We start from the raw sequence: 20,858 nt of genomic DNA on the forward strand, positions 1-20,858 counted from the left end.
TGCAACTCCAAGTCCATTCACACAGTTTTCATTGTACCCACACACTTAGCTCATGACATAACTCGTGGTAGTCAATCCATCACTAAGTTAACCTGGGAACTGTTGCTGTTCCATTTTATGGATAGGAAACAGATGTTCAACAATTAAGAAAGTTGCCTAAGAGCAAACTATTGGGAAGGGAATTAGTTAGATTTGAACCCACACTTTCCTGATTTCAAAGCCCATACACTTCTACTATAGCAGTGGAAAACATCTACCACATGTAGAATAAGAGATGTTATCGGTTTTAATGATTATATATTTCATTTTTACAGTTGTCTAAAGTTTGTGGCAGGTAATACTTCCTATACATTTACAGTGCTAACGTATCATCTTCTATAAAAATACCTCTAAGTTTTAAAAAGCGAATCTATGTAAAGACAAATAGTAAATAGATTTTAGGGAAGTAAGTGGACATAGCAAAATGGACAGAAGGATGGGTAAATGACTGAAACCTGAGAAATACAATGCTTTTTTTTTCTTTTCTTTTTTTCTCTTTTTTTTTTTGCTTTTTAGAGCTGCACTTGTGGCATATGGGGGTTCCCAGGCTAGGAGTCGAATCAGAGTTGCAGCTGCCTGCCTGCCTACACCACAACCACACCAATGTTGCGACCTACACCACAGCTCACAGCAACACCGGATCCTTAACCCACTGAACGAGGCCAGGGATTGAACCTGTGTCTTCATGGATACTAGTCAGATTCATTTCTGCTGAGCCATGACGGGAACTCCTAAATGAAGGAATTTTGATTTCCATAACCATTTTCCAGCAATTGGGTGAGACACCCCATCAAGAATGACTATAACTGGCATGTAAGTTAAGTCCAAGAAAGTTAAAAGGCACCTCCCTACTACTACAGGCACCAGAGCCTTCCAGGCCTGAGATTCCATGATTTCATGATTTAAGTTCCTTGGATTGCAAATGGCCACACAAGTAGCAGTGATGTATACACAAGGCCATTAAACAGTCTCTGAATTATGCTCAGAATGTTACACCACAGACAGCATAAGCCAAGGTGGTGTAAATTCCTACCTGCCCTACTAGGCAATGAGTACTCTGGTTAATTAAACGTCCATGTTAATATCACTGTGCTCATTATAGTTGTAGATACGGAGTTTTTTTTTTTTTTTTTTTTTTTTTTTTTGTCTTTTTAGGGCCGCAGCCACAGCATATGGAAGTTCCTAGGCTAGGGGTCGAATCAGAGCTGTAGCCACTGGCCTATGCCACAGCCACAATGAGGGATCCAAACTGCATCTACAAACTACACCACAGCTCATGGCAACAAGTGATCCTTAACCCACTGAGCAAGGCCAGGGATCCAACCTATGCCTCATGGCTACTAGCTGGGTTCATTTCCACTGAGCCATGACAGGAACTCCCTGGAGTTTGTATTTTTAAGAAATGCACAAAGTGACTCTATAATGTATTGAACACAATTAGATTATCCCTGGCAAATATTCTTTACCTCACTTTTTTTTTTTTAAGCAACAAATGCTGATTATAGAATACCCTACAGCAAATATTCACTCCTTCTTTCCAAATCTCTATGACTTTCCAGCTCCACCAATATTGGACTTGGCCATGTGACTTGCTTCAACAAGCAGAACGTGGGCCAAAATGACAACAGACTGGTTCCAAGCATCAGCCTTAACAAGCTTCCCTGCTTCCATTTGCGTCCACCTCTGCCACGAGAAAGAACAGACCCTTGGCAGATTCTGCTTCTCTGGGATGGGTTCTAGAATGAGGTACACGGAGCAGACCTGAACTTGACCCTGGACCTATTTCTCCAGGTTGCACCTGAACACTGATGGCAGCAGTTCCAGGAAAAGCCATCTTCACTTCTTAGAAAACTGCAGGGGAGACAAACACAGTGGAGAGGAAAGAAGACCAAGTGGGGCCTTGGAAGGCCATGCTCCCTCAGCTGACTGCAGATCCATGAGCAGAAAAATAAAATACTTAGCATTGCATAGCACTCAGATGTCACAGTGGTTTCTTGCACCACGAAAGCTGATTAAGCCACCTATTGTGATCAGGAAAAATGTACAGAAACCATCTATTTTTAAAAGTAAATGAAATCTCTCTAATCCCACCCCAAGTAAGAAAGCTGATAATAATAACTATTTGATGTAACTCTCTACTTCTTTCTCTGGATTTTGCAAGGATTACATGAGCAAATGCATGTAAAAAGCGTTTTGCACAGAATGGGCATATAAGTATTCATTAAACATTAGCTGTTTTTATTAATATTCTCTGCAAACAAATATGCTCAGATATAGGCTTTTTAAAATTTATGCAAAAATGAGACCAAGCTATACACATTACTGCGCAACCCACTTTCTTTGTGTAACACTATATTGTGGGTTTTTCTCCAGATCAACTCATTTTTAAGGACAATTAACTCATCTTTTCAAGTGGCTATTCCATGGTTTGAATATTCAGTCATGTATTATATCTATTTCCCTTTTATAGATACAGAAGCTGAGATCCAGAGCTAAGGTGTCTGTCAAACCATTGGCTGCCCCTCCCTATCAATCCCATGACAAACTCTGGCCAATAAAAGGTGAGTGGACGTGACAGGTGGGCAAAACTTTCAGAACCATCCCCTGGTGTCACCTCTCTCTCTTCCCTGTGACCCATACCAGCAATATCTCAGATGCGGGGTCAGGGGGCACTACTTTTTCAAGGGTGCCAATTCTTCACTGACTGTCTCAGAGTGAAGAGCTAAGCCCTAAATTAGGATAGAAATGTTAACATGCACGTGAGTTAAACTCAAGCCTCTGAGATTTGGGGGGTGGTTTGTTGCCACAGCATAATTTAGACAATGGTAATACAGTGCTTCAAGATTTTCAAGTGTTTGGGTGTTCACTGTCACTGGCTTGGCCAAGCACCAACATGTGAGTCAATCAAGATGTGGGTTGGGAAGTTCCTGTTGTGGCTCAGCGCTTAAGGAACCTGACTAGAATCCATGAGGATGCTGGTTCGATCCCTGGCCTCACTCAGTGGGTTAAGGATCTGTCATTGCCGTGAGCTGTGATGTAGATTGCAGATGTGGTTTGGATCTGGCGTTGCTGTGGCTGTGGTGTAGGCCAGCAGCTGCAGCTCCCATTCAACCCCTAGCCTGGGAACTTCCGTATGCTGTGTGTACAGCTCCCCCTCCAAAAAAGTGGGTTGATAGAATAATGAGAAACAATTTCCTCCCTAAATTCATTTTTAAAAAATTATCAGTAGCCCTCTCCCCTACTGCCAAATCACTAGGCAAAGGATATGATAGCATCACAGAAAACAGAAGTGATGACATAATCCAGAAGCTGAAGACCATCTTTTGTGCATGGAAAGCCTCTTGGGTAGTTCAGGACCATGAGAACATTGATCCAGTTTCCCTAAGCTCCAAACTACATAAACAGGAACATGCAACATGGCACGAAAGTCGGTAGTTCCAGGAAAAGCCACCATCAGTACTTAGATAACTGCAGGGGACGCGGGCGCCATGGAGAGGAAGTGGATGAACTGGGACCATGGGATGGCGAATTCCAGCTTCACTGTGTATCAGCTTAGACCTCAGTGTGCTCAGAGGACTGCTCTGAGGATCCGGAGAGGCATGGCAGGTGCAATCATGGCCAAGAAGAAAACACACTCACTCTGGGTTTTCAAATTCCAAGTGTAATACACGTTTACTGTAGAAAGTTTTTGAACAAACAGAGAAGTCACCCAAATATCACAATTGTTGACATCTTGACGGTTAATCAGCCATATTTCTCCTATACACATACACATATAGTACAAGGCCTTCTGGATGCATTTATTAAGTGCATGCGTACCTATAGGACAAGTTCCTCCTCTCCTGCTCATCCACTCCAATTTCCTTTCCAGCTTACCTTCTAGTCCCTCCAAACACGCCCCCACCTTCAAGCTGCATATCCAGGCCTTTGTACATGCATTCCCTCTTCCTAGAACAGCCTTTCTCTCTCCACTGTCTCCTCTTTTTCTGGCTGCTCCTACTCATCCTTGAAGTCTCAATTTGTCCGTCATCTTCATAGAGGACAATTCTCTGACCACTACCCTTGTCAGGTGTCCCTTCCATGTACACCCAGAACAGCCTGTCCTTCTTTCTCACCACATTATCATACTTGACTAGTCTCACCTCTTTATTTCTATTTTCCTTGCTGTACCCCAGTTTGTAGGCCAGTACTGTAGCTTTTGTTCATCAGTGTTCCCAGGGGCTGGCTCATAGTCAATTCTCAAAAATTATTGAATAAAATGAATATTTAACAATGCGCATTATCTATAGTTCTTCCGAAATCCCCAAAGCACCTGGCATTTCTCAGTAAATGCCCACCAAAAGATTAAATGTAAAAGAAGATGGAAGACATGGAACTATGTCTCATGACGTTTATAAATTCATCGAGAAAGAAAACATGACCAAAAGGAAGCCTCAGTGGGTAGTTAAGTGCTATGTCTTTTACTTTCACCTCCTCCACCGAGTCTTTGCAAACAGGAAAGGGCAGAACAAAATCCCCAACTTTGGTTCCACATTTCTTCTCTCTTGGAGGGCATCCTGCAGGACCAGTTGGAATAAGAAGACACTCGCGGCCTTAACATATATACTCCAAAATCTCGGTGTTTCAACAGTGAAGTTGATTTCTCATTCAGGCAAAGTCCAGGGCAAATAAGCCTGGCTATCAGGCAGTCTTCCACAGGGTCAGGGATCCGGGCTCCTTCCGTTGGTGGCTCTGCCCTTCTCTATGTCCCTGACATTTAACCAGAAGAGGGGGAGAGATGGTTTTATGGGCCAGGCCTGTAAGTGACACACATCGTTTTAGCCTTTTGCACTGGCTAAAACTCAGCCATGTGGCCATACCTTCTTACAAAGGAGGCTGGGAAAGGTAGTTGGGCAGGATGCTCAGAAAGAAAGGAAAAGGAGTTCAGGGAATACTTTGTAGTTCTTTCTGCCACAAATAGTAAGGAATATCTAAACTTACGTAATTCCAAGTATAGGCAATTTTGACTTATGACTACTGAAAACACTTGTTTTGACAGAACAATGTCCATCTAACTAACACTGGACATGAGAAACTATCACCCCAGGCTTTCAAATTTTGAGAGGAAAAAAAAGGGGGAGGGGGGTCAGGTCCAGAATTGAGAAACAAAGCCACTAATGTTGATGACCACTCCCAAATTCTACAAAAGAATATTTAAAATGGTTTTTATGAATTTTGAAAATAAAGTGTAACTTGAATACTCCAAGTTACTATGGGTTCACTAGGAATTATCATAAATGAATCCAGCATAATGTCTGGCATAGAGTAGACAATAAATATGCATTGAATGGATGAATTTCCATTCTACTTTTAAGGCAACTATCCCATTGATGAATAACTGTAACGTTAGAGAGTTCTTCCTTAAATATAGTAGAGTTCCCCACTCTAACTTCTAACCATTACCCTCACTCTGACTTCAAAACCTACAGCATAAATGAACTCCATGTGACAGTTGCACAACTATATGGAGACTTCTGTGCATGGTCTCATGAACTTTTATTTTTCCTCTTTGTCAAATACTCCCAGTTCCTTTAATTCATCTCCATGGGACATCGTTTCGGCTTATCATCATCTGGCTGACCTTCTCAGAGATCTCGAAGATTGATCAAAATTGCTTCCCACAGTTCCATGTCCACAGGGCTCCCAATGAGGTCCAACGGGCAGCATTCAGCAGAATCATCACTCCCTACCTCTGAGAGGCAGAGTCATGAAGATGCTGTCACAGGGATTCCTGCACTGGAAAAAGGCCAGGACTTGGAAGGTGGCTTTTAAGGACCCTTAAGGCTTTTTGATCCCATTAGCTTTCTGGAAGTTCTGAGTGCTGAAAAGACATCACCGTGGGGTGGGAGGAGGGTGTACAATTATTACACCCATCTCGACAAAAGCCTGGTCCACACATACTCTCCAATGACACAATCCATTTATTTACTTGTTTTTCAATTACCTTCATCTCTGCCTCTTTACTTTCCTTGCAATGTGGACGCATACATCCATGCCGACAACATTAAAAAAAAAAAAAAAAAAGAAAGAAAGAAAGAAAAAAAAGTAGGTGGGGGAATGGAAGAGAATGGAACATCCCCAAATTGAAACTCAGTCTCAAGCAAATAAGAACTCACTTTGTGGAAAGGTGGCCCTAGAAAAGGACTTCCACAGGGGCTCTGAGGTCTAACAAAGATTTACTGGGCACCCTCTTGGGGCCAAGAACCAGGCTAAATGCTGTGCATACAGGGAAGACCCAAAGATATGCCTACCCTGCCCTTCGGATGCTTGGCCTCTGTCAGGCAAGACATATCTTAGAAAAACAAATGAAAACAAATACATGAAAAAATATGCAATAACAAATTAAGATAAATCCTATGGTTATAAGGTACTCTCCATTTCCCTGGCTTCAAGTTTCCATGGGGCGGGGGGCAGGGGAGGGGTACATTTCTACAGTAACCCTCTTGTTCACTTTCTCTATCCCTACTTGCTCCCCATGGGAAGAGGCGTGAGTTACCTGATTGCTAAATTCAGAAGAATGACCTAGCATGTCCACCTCAGCCATTTGCTCTCTCTTCTCAGGATGAATTTGCCAACAGATGGATACACTCACTATCCATTTGGAAAAGGCCTGCTACTACCCACCTTTGCCAGGGACCAGTGGGCAAAGGCTGAAACATAAGGAAATCCACTGTGGCCTCATGGCTGCCATGCCCCCCAACCCACCCTCAATCAGCTACAAAGTTGACACTGCAACCCCCATTCATCTGATTCCTGCATCTAACTTTCAGCTGGCTCTGAACTCAAGAGGGAAAGAAAGAGGTGTCATTTATGATCCTCCTAAAATCCCAAGAGCTATGAAGAAAGACCAAAGGGACTTAAGAAAAAGTATAAGAGGGGAAATCTAATTTAGGTGGGGGTAGGTGTGGTGTAAAAGAAAGCCTCTTTAAATGTCATTTAGCGCTAACATCCACGAAATAGAAATTGACCAAGAACAGGGAAGAGATGAGAAGGCTCCTATAAATATTCTCAGGCAAGAAACAATTTGTCTTATTTGAGGAAATGAAGAAGTCCAGTGTCCAGTGTGGGAGTCATTAGGTTTCTGCCTTCCGGGCAAATAAGATTGCATTTCCTGGTCAACTTGTGGCTAGGTGGGGCCATGAGACTGTTTTAGCCAATAATTGTGAGAAGTGACATGTGACATTCTTTACTTGTCTGACTAAAACCCTTTAAAGCTCCCTTTCCCTCTACCGCGAGATCTATAATATTCCTAAAAGTGGTTGTCCCATCAGGCTGAGTTCCAGAGGGAGGCAGACTGACCAGAGTTCTTGCCAACCTTTGATGGACATGGACCAGGCACAAGAAATAACACTTTTTGTCTTAAGTCACTGAGATCTGGAGTTTTTTTTTTTTTTTTTTTTTTTTTTTACTAAAGCAAAACCTAGGCTATCCTGACTGAGACAGTCATAGCCAGTGTGGCTGCAGACAGTAAGGGGAAATGTACAAACAAAATTACCCTGAATATCCTATCCTAGGCTGGTAGGAGAGCTCAGATCATGTGAGATCTTATAGGCAAAATAAAGAATTGGGGTTTTAGCCCATGTCCAATAGGATGTGCTTAGAGAGGGTTCAGCAGGGTGATTTGACATGTTCCAAGTTTTCTGTATTAAAACAAGTTATTGGAGTTCCCACTGTGGCTCAGTGGGTTAAGGACATGACATAGTCTGTAGGAGGATGCAGGTTTAATCCCTGGCCTCACTAAGTGGGTTAAGGATCCAGCATTGCTACAAGTGTAGGTCTCAGATGTGGCTTGGATCGTGTGTTGCTGTGTCTGTAACAGAGGCCTCAGCTGCAGCTCCAATTTGACCCCTAGCTTGGGAACATCCATATGCCTTAAAAAGAAAAGAAAATGGGGAGTTCCCATCATGGCACAGTGGAAACAAACCTGACTAGGAACCATGAGGTTGCGGGTTCAATCCCTGGCCTCACTCAGTGGGTTAAGGATCCGGCATTGCCATGAGCTGTGGTGTCAGTTGCAGACTCGGCTTGGATCTAGCGTTGCTGTGGCTCTGGCGTAGGCCAGCAGCTGTAGCCCTGATTAGACCCCTAGCCTGGGAACCTCCATGTGCCACAAGTGCAGCCCTAAAAAACAAACAAACAAAAAAAAAAACAACAAAAAAATGAATAAAATAAAACAAGTTACTGTTAATACCACGCCCAGGCATATATCCAGAGAAAATTCTAATTCAAAAAGATACATACGCTGCTACATTCACAGCAACATTATTTACAATAATCAAGATATGAAGACAACCTAAATGTCCATTAACAGATAAATGTATAAAGACGACACATATGCGTATGCATGCACAATGGAATATTACTCAGCCACAAAAAATAATGAAACAATGCCTTTTGCAGCAACATGAATGGACTAGAGATTATCATACTAAATGAAGTAAATCAGAAGAGAAAGACAAATACCATGTGATACCACTTATATGTGGAATCTAAATTATGACACAAATGAACTTATCTACAAAACAGAAACAGACTCACAGACATAGAGAACAAACTTGTGATTGCCAAGGGGGAGAAAGATGGAGGGATGGACTGGAAGTTTGAGATTAGTAAACTATTATATAGAATGGATAAACTTTGAGAACTATGTCTAGATACTCATGTTGCAACAGAAGAAAGGGTGGGGGAAAAACTGTAATTGCAATGTATACATGTAAGGATAACCTGACCCCCTTGCTGTACAGTGGGAAAATTAAAAAAAAAAAAAAAGAATGGATAAACAAAGCCCTACTGTATAGCACAGGTAACTATATTCAATATTATATGATAAATCATAACGGAAAAGAATATGAAAAAGGATGCATATATATATGAATCATTTTGCTATAATTAACACATTATTGTAAATCAACTATACTTCAATAAGATAAATTTTAAAAAGTTCTGTTTCTCTTTGACTAGTAAACACCCCACTAATTCCACTAGAGAAAAGGCTCTTTTTAAGAAATCCACAAACAAGCATTTATTGAGCACCTTCTATCTTTCCACATGCCAGGCACTGCATTAAACATTGGAAAATACAAAAGCGAATAAAACAGTTTCTGGATTCAGAGTCAGGGTTGTAAAGAGATATTTGTAAGAACACATGATGAATGTTCTCAGCTTCAGGTGTGTACCCAGTGTGGTGAGAGCCAAAAAAGATAATAACTATTTGAGAGGAGGGTGGGAGACAGGGTAACAGCAAGCTTCAGAGGAGCAATCATTTGAGCAGGGTGTTGAAGGGTGAGTAGGAGTTTTCCAGGTGGCATTCTGACTAAGGATAGAAATAAATGGAAAGACAGGAAAATGTTAGAGGTATGGAAAATGTTTAAGGTAGCTGAGGCTCATAGGAATGGAAGGAATGTGTAGTGTAGGGTGTGGTAGACTGTATTACTATTTGCAAATACTTGCTGCCCCGCCCCCACCGACAACAGGCTTGGCCACATAAACTGCTCTCAGTGTTCTTTTTTTCCTGCCACGACAATCAGCAATGTTTCAGAAAAGGTCCCTGGTGCAAAGATGATCTGTGTGAAGCAGAGACACAGCCAACCCATAATAGGCATGCAACACGAGTGAGAAATCATTCCGTGGTTGTCATCCAGTAAGATTTTTGGCTTGCTACCAGAGCGTAACCTGGCCTATACAGAGGTGTGCATTTCCAGCTCTTGACTTCCAGGCACATAGTAGGAATGTACCATCCTGAACTTTTTAAGAAAGACAACTAATTAGATGGCCATACAACTAATTTTTGACCAATACTATTTTTCTTATTACGGCTGCACCTGCACCACATGGAAGTTCCCCGGCTATGGGTTGAATCAGAGTTGCAGCTGCTGGCCTATGCCACAGCCACGGCAACACAGGATCTGAGCCGCATATGTTAAGTACATGGCAGCTTGCAGCAACGCTGGATCCTTAACCCACTGAGCCACAGGGGAGCTCCTCCAGGAGGAAGTTCTAAAGCCATTATGGAATCACCATGCTTTCTCTTCCTTGTCAAGGTGGTTGGGATGCTTGTGGAAGCACACATATTTCAGGATGAAACCTTCTTCGGACTGTCTCTGAGTGAGTATATCGAGAGAAGCTCCTCTGACCTTGAACATATAGTATGAGCAAGAAATAAAATTTTTGGTTAAGCCAAGGAGATATTAGGATTGTTACGGTGGCAAACCTCACCCATCCTGATGGATATAAAAAGTGGCACCTTGACATGGGATAATGTAATAACAACAGCAAGAAAAGAAACATTTGTGTACAGGGCAGTAAAGAACACTGATATCAGAAGGTAAAAGGATGGTGATCTATCCGATGAATTTATCACCTGTGATCATTTAGGAGGTGAACCTAATGAACCAAATGAACCTAATGAACTAAAGCAAAATATTGTAAGACAAAATGTCTGTAGCATGTGTTGGTGGCTCTTGGATTTAGAAACTTATTATAGAAAAGAGACGAGCTCAGAGAAGATTTGGCCAGTTTGCAAGTAGAAATAAAAGACAGTGGGGACGACATACACATTCAGAGAAATGTGTTGTTTCTCAATCTCAACTAGTAAAATATCAGATTAAGAAAGATTTTCAGCAAGAAGAGACCAATTAAAATCAGCCCTGAAGTATGGCTCCAGTCAAAGAAATGGCCTCAAACCTATTGTTAAAACCTCTGGATAAATTAAGACGTTACCCGGCACATGCTTTCAATTAGAGAAAAGGGCTCTGGAACAGGAAGGAAAAGTATGACTCTGCCACCCAAGTCCAATAAGCCCAAAGCACTCAAAACCAAGTCAAGACCAGAGAGAGAGAGGGCAGGAGAGAAAGGGAGAGAGAGAGGCAGGGGTGGGGGTGGGGGGTGGGGGTGGGGATGATAACAATATGAAAGAGAGAGAGAGAGAGATTAGCAGGCATGAGAGCAAGAAAGCAAAGAAATATGGCAAACCATAGAGGCATGTCTAGGAAAGAACTGGCTGTGGCTCTTGGCACACGGAACACCTGGAATCAAATACATAGGAAACCTACATTTGGGGGAGAGTTATACTGCCAAAAGAACATCAGCCTGGATTAGGGGAGACCATATTTGAGACTTAATATCACCCTGTTTCCCCACCCCACCCACAATTTCTAAAAGCTGATTTAAACGCCTATTTGCTGTACCCACTTTAGATGCAGAGAAGGAAGACACGGAGGGCAAGCCCAGGGGTCATGAGAAACAAGGGCTCAGGCAGCTACACTCAGGGGGCAGAATCAAGGTCTAATCCGGGTGCCGGGTGGAGGGTCCCCAGCATGCCTGCTCTGTGGATTAGTGTCCACTGTGGTGTCCCATCCCTTCACTGTCAATTGGTGTGTCCACCGCAGTTATCCTGTCTCTGTCCCACTGTTACCTACGGAGGCCATCCCAGGCAGGCATCTTGTCTTTGGATGAAGAGACATACCTGGAGCTGAAACAGAGTCTACTCGCATCACTCAGAATGTGGAAAGTAAGTGTGATATACTATGATTAGATGGGTCTTTGGGGTCATCCCCCTGGAGGAGAAAGTGAGGGAATTCTGCCCATGGGAGGACAGTAAGCCAAACATTTGGTGAACAGAAGGGGAGACTATTCCTGTCATTAGTGTTGTTCCCCAAATATTCCTGACTCTCTCCCTTCAAGACACTTGGCAGGATTACAGAGATTTCAAGTTAAGCATGGCCACGTGAATGGCCCTGGCCAAGGATGCATGTGCAGGAGTGCAGTGTGTCACTTCCAGGTGGATGTTGAGAGCCAGTGAATGATTTGCTGCCTGCACTTCCCCCAGCCAAGACAGTAATGAGAAGCAAGCATCAAGATGAAGCCTTCTTCAACCCAAGTCCACGGTGAATGGAACTCCCCTGCAGACCCACGGTGAATGAGAAATAAACTTCCCTGGGGTAAGCCACTGAGATGACAGGGTTGTTTGTTAGGGCAGCAAGGCCCAGCCTTTCCTGACTGATATTAGGAGTGAGAGAGGAGGATGGAGAGCAGGAGCTAGGCTGTGAAAGGCCCCTTCGCCCACGCAAAGGGATCTGAACCCTCTCTTGCTTGTAAGGGGAAGCCAACAAAGGTTTCCAAGCAAGGGCGTTAACATGAACAGATCTGCTATTTTTTGGAAGAAATATGCTATTTCTCAACATAAGGAGAAAATCAGCCTACTAAACCACATAAGGCATAGAGGAACACGCAGAACCCTTAAGCAAAAGATATATATTTATATAAAGTCCTAAGTCTTGAAGTTTCTAAATACGGGAGCTCTGAAAGGAGGCTTTGAAAGGAGCTACAGAGGATTGAGCGAGACAATTTCTTCCAGCCCACCATCTAAGCGCCATTTCCCCTGCAGAAAACCAGTACTTTACAGGAAGGTGGCCCTTAGCAGAGAAGATATAAAAAGGGAATGTAACACACATCTGAAGTCAGTTTCCAGCTGCCTGTGTGACTGAGTGGGATCCTTAACCTCTCTGGGCCTAGTTCCTCATATACAAAATGTGGATAATAACATATGCGGCCCAAAATTGTGGGAAGAAGTAGCATATATAAATTGCTCAGGCAAATGCCTGGTTAATAGGAGGTGTTTAATACATGACAGTCATTTTTATTACTGTTATTAAAATGATTAAAAACACCAGCTCCCTGATTACAGAAGAAAATGATTCAGGTCAACAGTGTAGAGGAGAATGTTCCCTCCTTGAGGAAAATAACTGGATCTAGTCATCACTGTATCCCTACCCCGACCCCAGCTCAATGCTTGGCTCACAGCAGTCACCGTTTCCATCTGCTGCAGGTTGAAATGAGAGGCAAACGCCTGGAGTAAAGGAAAGCTGTCAAGATTTTCCTGACACCAGCTGCTACTGGGCTGTTGAATCTGAACTCTCAAAGCCACAAATACCTTGAAATTCTCAGGCCATGAACACAAGGGGAAATTCCCCCAAGTTCAGAAGCTGAAAAGCCCCAAAACTAGAACCTAGGAATGGAAACGGAGGCAAGTCCAACTTCAAGCCCCAGTCCTAGAGAAAACCCTGGAAGGAGCTGACTTCTGACCCTTTCCTCCCTCACCCTCCTGCCCTCACTGCTCCTCACAGGATGAGTACACCTGGTTCTGCCAAGGCACACTCTTGCTCTTACATTCTGGCATCCCATCCACGCTCAGGGAAACTCCCAGGAAGGCCAGGGCAGGGGGCGGTAGGCAATGACCTCCTAGCCCTGGAGGCCATGACACTACAGCAACCCAGCTCAGCGAGGTGGGTCTCACCAGCCCCACTTGCAGATGAAGGAACTGACTCTCAGAGAAGTTGTATGATTTGTTCACTTCACACCGTGGCAGCGCTGGCCATGTGAGAACCCACGACTCCAGACTTTGGGATTCTTTCCGCCATACACTTTTGTCCCTAAGGGGTGCGGGGATGGGGGAGGATAAAATAACAACCACAGAAAAGGAACCACTTACATGGGTCTAGCGCTTCCTAGAGGCTACACAGGATATGGACCCACCACCCGGCCGGAGAAATTTGAAATCTTGGATCCTCCCCTGACTCGCTGCGTGACTTTTGGCAAGTGCCTGCTGCTCTCGGACTTGTTTTCCCGGAAGCAAATCAGGGCGAGAGGAGTGGTTGGTGTGTGTGTGTGTGTGTGTGTGTGTACACACATGTGAAGTGTGGTGTGCCCGTGCATGTTATGCGGGGGCGGCGAGAAGACGATCACCGGGGTTCCCCGAGTTTCGGATTACCTATAACGCTCATTCCCAACTGGGTGCCCCCTAATTCCACCCCCTGTTAAGAAACCGCCTCCGGTTCCCAAGGCAAAGCTGTGAACCCCGCGCGCTTTCTCCCATGGTCTGGAGGGTGAAGTAGGGGCGCGGCAGGGACTTAGATGAACACCCAGTTTCAAGCAATGCAAATCACTCGGCTTCCAGACAGCGCCGCGAACAGTCGCTCTTGAACTTGACCGGGAGACAAATTTCGGAGAGTTCTCAACGTGGGGGGCCGACTCTCCTAAACTTCAGCCCACTTTCACTCGCCCCCACAAGGGCCTTAACAGAGCCACCTTAAGGGCGGTGCTCCCGCCCCCCGGAAATGCGGGGGGGGGGCAGGGACCTGGGCGCTTAGCCCGCCCCCTCCCCCCCGCGCGGCGGCGAAGTGCCCGCAGATGACATCGACCCCCTCAGTGACACCCGCCCAGCCCACTCAGGCCGAGCCATCGGGCCCGGTTCCCCAGCCTTCCGGGTCCCCGCATCCCCTGCCTTCCCTGAACTTGAGCCCGCCTCCTTCAGAGGCTGCGAGCCGCCGCCGGAGTCCGCCCAGCTTGCGGCAGCCACCGTCACTAGACAGTCAAACCCCAAGACGTCAGCCCACAATGCACCGGGCGGGCCAGGAAAGACGCGCCGAGGAGGGGAGGGGGAAGAGAGAGGCGCTAGTCGCGAGGAGAGGAGGGAGGGGAGGCAAAAGAAGGGCCCAACTGTAGGAGGGCAGCGGAGCATTACCTCATCCCGTGAGCCTCCGCGGGTCCAGAGAAGAATCTTCTAGGGTGGGGTCTCCATGGCGACGGGTGGGCCCGCCCTCCTGAGAGCGACAAGAGCCAATGGGAAGGCCTTGGGGTGACATCATGGGCTATTTTTAGGGGTTTACTGGTAGCAGATAAGTGTTGAGCTCCGGCTGGATAAGGGCTCAGAGTTGCACTGAGTGTGGCTGAAGCAGCGAGGCGGGAGTGGAGGTTCGCCGATTCAGGCAGGCAGACAGGCACCGTCAGTTGGGGCGGACTGCAAATCTTATTTTCTTTTCCATTTTCTCTCCCACGACCCGGAGCTAACGCCTGTGGCTCCCGGGCTGGTGTTTTGGGGAGTGCCGGGAGATCCCCTTCTCCAGCCGCCCCCAGGCGGAGAGCCCCGCTGCGCGGGCGCTGCTGACAGCTCGGAGAGCGGCCACTGTCCGCACGGGGAAGTCCGGAGACCAGCTGCAGCGGCGAGAAGTTTCCCGGCAAGGAGGACAGGGGACAAGTGGCCGCCGGGTCCCGGAGCGAACTTTCGCAAAGCTTCTCTCCGCCCGAAGCTGCCGCAGAGGCGGTAAAGAAAAGGAGGCGGTAGAGTGAGGAGGACGTGCGCTCCGCTCCGCTCGCACCGGTTGCTGAACTTGGGCGAGCGCGACCCGCGGCTGCCGGGCGCCCCCTCCCCCTCGCAGCGGAGGAGGGGACAGTCGTCGGAGTCCGGGCGGCGGAGACCCGCCGCGGGCAGGCCACCGCGGGCTTTGCGCTGCCTGCCTCCGCCTGGAAGCGAGTTCGTCCGCGGGCTCCGAGGAACCGCTGCTCCCGAGAGCTCTCCGTGAGTGACCGCGACTTTTTCAAAGCCGGGAAGCGCGCGCGAGCGGACGAGTAAGAGTGCGGGCGGCGTCTCAACCTTGCGATCCCCCGGAGCGAGCTGGTGAGGAGGGCGCAGGGGGGAGGCCAGCCGGCGGGGGCGCGCGCTCTTAGAGAAACTTTCCTCGCTCACGGCCCCGGGAAGCGCGGGTGTCCCCCGTTTGCCAGCGCGCTGTTGCGGCCCCGAAACTTCTGCGCGCAACCCAAACTCACCCCACGTGAAGTGACGGACTGTTCTATGACTGCAAAGATGGAAACGACCTTCTACGACGATGCCCTCAACGCCTCGTTCCTCCAGTCCGAGAGCGGTGCCTACGGCTACAGTAACCCCAAGATCCTGAAGCAGAGCATGACCCTGAACCTGGCTGACCCGGTGGGCAACCTGAAGCCGCACCTACGGGCCAAGAACTCCGACCTCCTCACCTCGCCCGACGTGGGGCTGCTCAAGCTGGCGTCGCCCGAACTCGAGCGCCTGATAATCCAGTCCAGTAACGGGCACATCACCACCACGCCGACCCCTACCCAGTTCCTATGCCCCAAGAACGTGACTGACGAGCAGGAGGGCTTCGCCGAGGGGTTCGTGCGCGCGCTGGCCGAACTGCACAGCCAGAACACTCTGCCCAGCGTCACGTCGGCGGCGCAGCCGGTCAGCGGGGCGGGCCTGGTGGCTCCGGCGGTAGCTTCAGTGGCGGGCGGCAGCGGCAGCGGCGGCTTCAGCGCCAGCCTACACAGCGAGCCGCCAGTCTACGCTAATCTCAGCAACTTCAACCCCGGCGCGCTGAGCAGCGGCGGCGGGGCGCCCTCCTACGGCGCGGCGGGCCTGGCCTTTCCCGCTCAGCCCCAGCAGCAGCAACAGCAACCACCGCAGCCGCCGCACCACCTGCCCCAGCAGATCCCCGTGCAGCACCCGCGGCTGCAGGCCCTGAAGGAGGAGCCGCAGACGGTGCCCGAGATGCCCGGGGAAACCCCGCCCCTGTCTCCCATCGACATGGAGTCGCAGGAGCGGATCAAGGCGGAGAGGAAGCGCATGAGGAACCGCATCGCTGCCTCCAAGTGCCGGAAAAGGAAGCTGGAGAGGATCGCCCGGCTGGAGGAAAAAGTGAAAACCTTGAAAGCGCAGAACTCGGAGCTGGCGTCCACCGCCAACATGCTCAGGGAACAGGTGGCCCAGCTTAAACAAAAAGTCATGAACCACGTTAACAGTGGGTGCCAACTCATGCTAACGCAGCAGTTGCAAACGTTTTGAGGCGAGACTGTTGGGGGCTGAGGGGCAATGGAGAAAAAAAAAAAAATAGCAGAGAGACAGACTTGAGAACTTGACAAGTTGCGAGAGAGAGGGAGAAAAAAAAAAGAAGTGTCGGAGGACTAAAGCCAAGGGTATCCAAGTTGGACTGGGTTGCGTCCTGACGGCGCCCCCAGTGTGCACGAGTGGGAAGGACTTGGCTCGCCCTCCCTCGGCGCGGAGCCAGGGAGCGGCAGCCCGCGGGCTGCCCCGCTTTGCGAACGGGCTGTCCCCGCGCAAACAGAACGTTAAGACTTTTCTTTAACACTGACCAAGAACTGCATGGACCTAACATTCGATCTCATTCAGTATTAAGGGGGGGGAGGGGGGAGGGTTGCAAACTGCAATAGAGACTGTAGATTGCTTCTGTAGTACTCCTTAACACAAAGGGGGGGGTGGGGGAGGGGAGGCGGGAGGGAGGTTTGTGAGAGCGAGGCCCAGCCTGCAGATGAACTCTTTCTGGCCTGCCTTCCATTACTGTGTATGTACATATATATATTTTTTAATTTGATGAAAGCTGATTACTGTCAATAAACAGCTTCATGCCTTTGTAAGTTATTTCATGTTTGTTTGTTTGGGTGTCCTGCCCAGTTGTTGTTTGTAAATAAGAAATTTTGAGCACTCTGAGTTTACCATTTGTAATAAAGTATATAATTTTTTTATGTTTTGTTTCTGAAAATTCCAGAAAGGATATTTAAGAAAATACAATAAAATATTGAAAAAGTTACCCCTCCCCCAACCTCTTTTCTGCATTATCTATAGATTACTCGTCCAGGTGGAGTTGAAGGAGTTAAGAGGGTCAATTAAAATCACTCACAGTGCTGCTTGCTATCAAGCAGTGAAAACTGTTGTCTGCTGGACTTGAGAAATAACTGTAACTGATGCTCTGGTGAAGCTATACTCTTCCCTCCCCAACTATCTATATAGAGTTGCTTAACAAAGGATAGTGTGGCATTTTAGGAGGCTGAGGGAAGGGAAGTTATGATGCAGAGGGACAGCCCACTGGGGAGTCAAAACATTTTAAAGTTTGGATTATATCAAGTGGCGTGTGCTGTGACCATTTATAATGTTAGTAGAAATTTTAACAATAGATGCTTATTCTCAAAGCAGAAACAGTGGCAGATTTTTACAAAAGATGTATCGTTCCAATTTGGAATCCTTACTTTAACAATTCCTAGATAAAAGAGATGGTCTTTGCTTATGAATATTTATAACAGCATTCTTGTCACAATAAACGTATTCAAATACCAATAACAGATCTTGAATTCCTTTCCCTTTACTACTTTTTTTCTTCCCAAGCTCTATTCTGAAGCTTTTCTTTTCAGTTGCTGGGGTTAACATTACTACCATCTGAAGTTATTTGGTAATTAAGAAGCAAAGAATTTAGAAAAAGCCAATACAGAAGTTGCAATCTGGATGAAATATTCTCCCATTCTCTTTTCCTCTCTCTCCCCCCCCCTTCCCCTCCCTGAAATAAACACCTATGCCTAAACAAATCACCAGTATAACAGTTTACCATTTCAGAGTCTTCAGTAGTTTCTCAATTTGTTTCTAAGATAATCAACCTTGTTTAAATAATTATTATAGAATCAGTCTCAAAAGATGGTAATCTAGGTACTATAAAAAGATTCGAAAGAGAAAACATGAACAGCGACATGATTACATATGTAAATCACACATTCACTCTGGGGAGATGGCAAACTTAAATTCTATCTGCAGATATAACTTAGGAGATCAACAAGGCAGTACTCAACAAGGGAACAATTTTTGCTTGGTTGCTTTTCATCCCAAGAGCAGGTGTGATTATCAAGCAGCCAAAGTAATTTGATATCCAGGAACATTTCACAAACCACTAATTGAGGCAGGGCTGTTTGCTCATTAGCAGTGCTCTAGTACCCAACAGGTCTGGGAGTGCTAATATCCTGCCTGTGGCTGTAAATCTAAAGACACAAAGAGTTTCTCCTTGGGAGTAAATGTATCTAGGGGTGGAAGAGGTTGGACTGACTTGTTAGCTGTCAGATCCACTCCATTGTAATAACACTTCTTTAACAAAGGGTTACTGGAAGCAGTGGAGAGTTTGCCAAACAGTGAATTTGCCGATGTCAGCAACCCAGAAGGTGAGTTGATTTTGACCATATGTAGGAATAGTCTGCAGAGGGACAATAAAGCACTTTGGGGTGGGGCTCTGTGGAAGCTAAACAAGAGCCAACTAGAAAAAATAAGCAGGCTGGGGAATTAATTACCTGCAAAGGTAGACTAAGCCCAGACAACAGTGCAGCGCAGAAAAGCCACGCCACTCCCCAGTTTGCTGGTGTTTGGAAAAAAAAAAAAGAAAAAAAACCCTGAAACTCGGGCCTATCCCTACGTTTGTTAGTTTCAACTATCATTCTGAATGCATATCCCTGAAATTCTAACCTTTCTGACAATAAGGATAGAAAAAAAAAATAATTGTGGTAGAAGAAATTCACCAATGACTTCTATAAACTTTGAAGACAAAAAAATCAGATAATTGTGGACACTCAAAAGTCAGTGTTATTTTGGTATTCGATAAGTTATTGTTTGGGTAACACTAATAGTTAGGGAAGATGAAGCTAGTGGCTTGTAAAACCATTAATCCTCTTTTAATTTATTTTGCATATGTATATTTCAGAAATCCTTAACCCTTTGTGCATATTGGGGCAGAGAGTTCATAAACTCAAAATGCCTACAAAATTGTGTTTGTGTATATATGTGCACGCACACACACGCGCACACACACACACACACACACACACTCCTCTGGGGAGAGAGATCATTAGCTCTCTTTGGTTCTCAAAAAGTTCCATGACTCAAAAAAGTTAATAATTTCTAAACTGAATGGCTACACCTTTACTATGAGAAACATCTTCGTGTGAATTTGAATTTCATGCCTCTTCATCCCTCCATGCTTCTGCTTGTGCTCACCCCTCTTTCTGGGATCCCTTTCCTTCTGGCTTAACTGGGAAATCCTACCCATTATTCCAGGCTTGGCAGAAGTGGCACCTTCTCTGTGATGCCTTCCCTGCTAACTCCATCTTTAGGTGGAAAGAATATTCCCCATTGAGCATCCATAGCATTTTTACCAAAGCTTCTATGTATTATTTACCAAAGCATCTGCTTATTATCAAAGTATTGTCATTGTGAACTTCTGTGTCTCTTGGCCAGAACCTATCCTACTCATCTGTGGACCCTAGACACCTAGTACAGTGCCTAGTTACATAGGAGATGTTCATAAAATAAATGTGTGTTGACTGAACAGACAATTGAACTTAAAAGCTCCAAAGTAATTCAAGGTCTCATTTCTTCGAGTGAAAGATATCATTTCCAAGTGCCCAACTCCAGATGGATTGAAGACCCTCCACCACCAAAAAGTCAAACCTGTCCAATCACCAGGTCCTAAAGCCCAGATGTCAATGAGTGCTCTTAAAAGAATTAAACTGTTAGCGCATTCACTCACCCAGCCACACATAGCTGTGGCTGTGTGGAGTGGAGCTTTCCCTCCTCCACTAGTGCAAGTGGGCATCTCATATAAAATGGGTCTGCCTGAAACTTTAGGCTTGGAGGTGGAGATAGAGAAGGATAGTACGTAGTATTTTAGGCAGTCACAAAAAAATAATTCCAGATGTGGCTTTATTCAAAACAACTATTTCAGTGATAATGGCAGAGAGGACTTTCTGTTTTTAAAGTCTATGTATCTCGGAGTTCCCATCGTGGTGCAATGGTTAACGAATCCGACTAGCAACCATGAGTTTGCGGGTTCGATCCCTGGCCTTACTCAGTGGGTGAAGGATCCGGCATTGCCGTGAGCTGTGGTGTAGGTTGCAGACTCAGCTAGCATCCCGCGTTGCTGTGGCTCTGGTGTAGGCCGGCAGCTCTACAGCTCCGATTAGACCCCAGCCTGGGAACCTCCATATGTCGCAGGAGCGGCCCAAGAAATGGCAAAAAGACAAAAAAAAAAAAAAAAAAAAAAAAAGTTAATGTATCTCAGGGGTCCAAAATTAGTAAAACCAGTGTTTGCTCGACAGAGACAAGTTTCACGCTAATATGTCTATTCTGCACATCATTTTATTGTTAGAAAACATTTGCATCA

The 20,858-nt window shown here is 46.0% G+C and overlaps 1 protein-coding gene across 1 annotated transcript; it reads left to right on the plus strand.

Annotated features, from left to right (window-relative positions):
* Positions 1-15,528: 15,528 nt before the first annotated feature.
* JUN (Jun proto-oncogene, AP-1 transcription factor subunit) lies at positions 15,529-16,739 on the plus strand (the record flags this gene model as incomplete). Its single annotated transcript, NM_213880.1, is given in 1 exon segment — positions 15,529-16,739. A coding segment is annotated over 1 exon segment (1,008 nt).
* Positions 16,740-20,858: the final 4,119 nt, after the last annotated feature.

The sequence above is a fragment of the Sus scrofa genome, chromosome 6 (assembly GCF_054392235.1).
Source record: "Sus scrofa isolate SSC_HxYL_T2T_F1_AM1 chromosome 6, Sscrofa_HxYL_maternal_Yorkshire_Landrace_v2.0, whole genome shotgun sequence".
NCBI classification, from domain to species: domain Eukaryota; kingdom Metazoa; phylum Chordata; class Mammalia; order Artiodactyla; family Suidae; genus Sus; species Sus scrofa.